The 4013-nt window shown below is 49.6% G+C and overlaps 1 protein-coding gene across 1 annotated transcript in view; it reads right to left on the minus strand.

The window, feature by feature from the left end:
• Positions 1 to 627: 627 nt before the first annotated feature.
• The window catches only part of HNRNPL (heterogeneous nuclear ribonucleoprotein L), an 11576-nt gene continuing 8190 nt past the window's right edge, over positions 628 to 4013 (minus strand). Inside the window, 6 exon segments of the mRNA XM_010849317.1 lie at positions 628 to 1011; positions 1562 to 1657; positions 1758 to 1815; positions 2523 to 2724; positions 2984 to 3105; positions 3968 to 4013. Coding sequence (XP_010847619.1) covers positions 953 to 1011; positions 1562 to 1657; positions 1758 to 1815; positions 2523 to 2724; positions 2984 to 3105; positions 3968 to 4013 — 583 coding nt within the window. The 3' untranslated portion in view covers positions 628 to 952.

Consider the following 4013-nt stretch of genomic DNA (forward strand, 5'->3'; position numbering starts at 1 on the left):
TGTTTAAAGGTTCTCTTAAATTTCCACCCTGACGAAGCAGTTTATCTGATGTCACTTGACTTCAGTATTGTTTAAAAACTCTACAGGAAATCCCCAAAGTGGTGATACAAACACATACAAGTGGGGGATACACATACAAGGCACTAGACTTTGCTCCCAGTCACCACTATCAGGGAGGATCAACAGTAACTGAACATACCCTTTAATCCGGCAATTCCACTGCTAGGAATTTACTTCTAGATCAGTATCAGGGAAGTTGCCTAAGAAGTTTGTGTAAAGATACACATCACAGTACTGTTTGCAAAACCAAATAATCAGAAATTACCTTCGGGACCAAGTAAACTATGACACATCCACACGTTAGGAGTAAAGATAAGGAGGTTGCCCTGCATGTGATATGAGATCACTGTACAGCACAATGCATTTTGTTAAAAGACACACAAATTGGGAAACTTCCCTTATAGACAAAAAAAGACACTCAGAATTCCCAGCATCACCCCCAAGCCACAGCTCTGGCCCACACTGCTCCTCGGAGCTGGGTCTGTCCCTCTGGAGGCTGCAGCTGTTCCTAGCCACCCTGCCTGCCTTCAGAAGACTGAGTGGGAGGGAAGCAGACACACCTCAGAATCCCAGAAAGTGACCTTTATTTTCCAAACAATTTTATTGAAATGTGCCAAGAGTACATGGGCAGCACAAATGTATGAACAGGAAAAAAAAAAAAGAAATCACATGTACAATAATTTTTAAAAAGTGAAGGTTAATCTTGGGAGATATCAGTTCCCCTTCCCCTCCCCCTTTAGACTTCCAGCCAGTCCATTATGGTTAAAGCCTCTACTAAACTAGCATTTAAAAAAAAGGAATACAGGAACATTTGCAGGAAAAAAAAAAAAAAAAACAGCGTAAAAGAAAGAAATGTTTTCCTGCTCAGATGGGACTCTTCTTAGGCACCTAATTAGGAGGCGTGCTGAGCGGTGGAGAAACACAACTTCAGAGTGTACGGGTATGGCCCATCTGTAAGAGAGGAGAGAGACATGACTGGGCCCCTTTCCCCGCGTTTCCCTGGTTTTGCACACATCTTTTTCTGCAATTCGGGGGTCTAACTCATCCTTGCCAGATTCAAAGACAAGCCAAATCCACAAGGCATTCTTCCTTCTGTTCCTTAACTGCAAGGAGGACCCCTTTCCCAGCTCTTTAGCTGGTACATGAGGAGAGGCCTGCCCAGGAACTGGGTAGGTGAATTTTACCTGCTGGCTAGTACAGCCCCCCTTTTCCTGGGCATTATGTGAGCCAGCCTCTGACGCACACAGAATGCCAGCTCCCTGGAGGACAAGCCTAAGCAACTCCCAAGCTGGCAGAGTGGGTGGCAGCAAGCGGCTAGGCTGGCCCTCCCATGTGGAACAGCAGGCTGCTCTCCTGACGACCAGGTCCCACCTGCCTGTGTCAGCAACAAGGAGGAAATCTCCAGGGCCCTGTCTTGACGGTACGAAAGATGGCTCTGGCAGGAAGCCAGCCAACCCACTAGGCCACAAGGGAGATGACTGCAGGACACACAGATACTCACTTGGGTTTTTCATCTGGTAATGGTTCAGGAAGCCCAGAGTCTCCAGGGCATCACTCTTGGATTCCCACTCCAGCAGTCCAGAGGAGCTGCGTTCACCTGAGGGAAAATGAAGGTGTTAGGCTGATCTGAGGAGGAGCCAGGGAGCTGCCTGTGTACCACCAGGGAACTGTGGAGATAGGCGGGGCAGTTCACTCACTTTTGCCTGAGAATACTTTCACAGAAGATGGCCGCTTCACTCCCAACTCATCGCAGATCTGCAACAGAGAGAGAAAACAGACTCAGGAACACAAGAAGTGCCACATGGTGGAATGCAAGCACACAACCAAACACCTGCGTTTTTCTGGACAAGGAGTTGCTAAGCTTTTCTCACACACACTGTGGCCCTATGATCCCCCTCCCCAAAGACTGAAGTACAATCACTATTATGTTGAAAAACACTGGAAAACTGCTTTTTAAATTTCCCATCTTCAGCTGTTAATTTGGGTGTATTGCAGGTACTAGGTAAATATTTGCTGAACTGAATAGCAACACCTCAGGCTAGAATAAGGCCGCAAGTCCAAATCAGCAGTCAGACTCCCACCCTTCCCTGAAGCTGCCTGGTTCCCCTCTGAGGGCACTGTAATAGGACCCTCCCTTCTAATGTCATCTAGGCCCCAGAGGGCCTGACAGCGCAGATGTTTCAAGATTGGGCTCCAATCACCAACCTACCATCTAGACGAGGAGGACTCTCTCATGGCAGATGAGCAGCCACTCTAGCTTGCCAAAGATGCAGAGAGCACAGCAGACTCCACTGCTGGTAGGTGTTCTGTGCTGTTCTGAGCCTTCCTTGGTCCCTGACATGTGTCCAGCACCCAACCCAAAGCCCAGGAGAGTGGGAGCTCAATAGATATTTGTTAAAAAATAAGAAAACAGATGGCCTCCTCAGATGGCTGTGCTGAGGGACCAACTCCGCAGCACCCACCTCAAAGAAGTTCTCTTCAGTCACCTCCAGAGGGGCATTGAAGAAGTGCAGCACATTGCTAGGGTGCTGGATGCGATTCTTGGCTGCCTGCTCTGGAGTGGAGAACCGGTTGTTCCTTGATTCACTGAAGTCTTTGTAACTGCAGGACCCGTCTTCTAGCCCATATGACTGACCGGGCATGATAGCTGGTTGCTTGGAGACACTGTCGGACAGAAGGGGAGCCCCGTCAGACCTCAAGCTGTCCCCCGCCTTCTACTGTGGCTTTCCCATCTGACAACACTGTGTGCCTCGCAGGGCCCTGCTCCACCGCGGAGAGAGGCTGACAAGACGCTTCCATCACACCCAATGCCAGCCTGGCTAAGCACCTGGCTGCTCTGTGCTCCTCTGACCCCTGTCCAGAGTGGGCTCCACTGCCCTTCCCCTCTCCACACCTCCCAAGCCCACAGAGATAAGGTACCTACCAGACATTCAGCTTCTGCCCAAACATGAAGTTGTTGTTGAGGTGAGTGATGGCCCGGTCCACAGCATAGCCATCAGCCATCTCCACCATGGCAGCCCCCGGCTTGCTTTTCATGAATTTCACCTTGAGAAGAGCAGTCACAGTCAGCACCACTGGTCAGGTGCCAGAGACCCTTCTGCTGACCCTTCCTAGTTAGTTAAAAGCAAGTGAACTCCGGCTCTGGATCTAGGCTTCTATTTCCTCACTTGTTAAGACAGGTGGACAGAGACACTGGCCTGGCCCACAGCAAGTGCTGAGCCCAAGTTGGGCAGCAGAGACTCACTTGGCAGTGTTTCCCTAATGGCAGGACCCAACCCATGAATGGGTCATTTAATGAAGCACAACAGAAAAGCGGCCACAGGGGGAGAAAAGCACTTACTCCCATCAACACAGAATATGTACAAATACTGAGTTGTGGCTGTTATACAAACACTGAAAACAGCAGTGTCAGCTAGAAGTCCTGCTTCCACATAAAGGCATGTGAAACTGGACAAGTTATCTGCTGCCCCCGATGCTTTCAATTTCCCTGCTTGTCTCACTAAGGATTCTTATAATGAATTTAAGCAACTTCTAACACCTTTAACACCATCCTGATACAGTAAGAATACCTGACACGTGCTAGCTGCTATTATCAATGGGCTAGGTCAGGGGCTGCAAAGCAAAAGGCTTTCAGGACCCAGATGGGTTTGACAGCAGAAACCACCTAGTCTGAGGTCGGCAGTCACCAGGCAGCCCCAGTCAGCTGTTACCCCTGGCAAGACAGAGCGCTCAGTGTTGCTGTTATCACCTGAAGCGCTCCAGAGAAAATCCTTATTACCCACTCTGGACCTGCTTGCTTCTAAAAAGGCTCCTGCCCACTCTCTGCTCACTGAGGGGTCAGAGGATCAGGGCCTCCCTTGGGCCTGTCAGGTCTACTAGGAAAGCAGTGGACCTAGCAGAAGCTCACCTTCTCCACATTGCCATACAAGCAGAAGACATTGAAGACCCGGTCA

The sequence above is a fragment of the Bison bison genome, unplaced genomic scaffold (assembly GCF_000754665.1).
Source record: "Bison bison bison isolate TAMUID 2011002044 unplaced genomic scaffold, Bison_UMD1.0 scf7180017864280, whole genome shotgun sequence".
Lineage (NCBI taxonomy): Eukaryota > Metazoa > Chordata > Mammalia > Artiodactyla > Bovidae > Bison > Bison bison.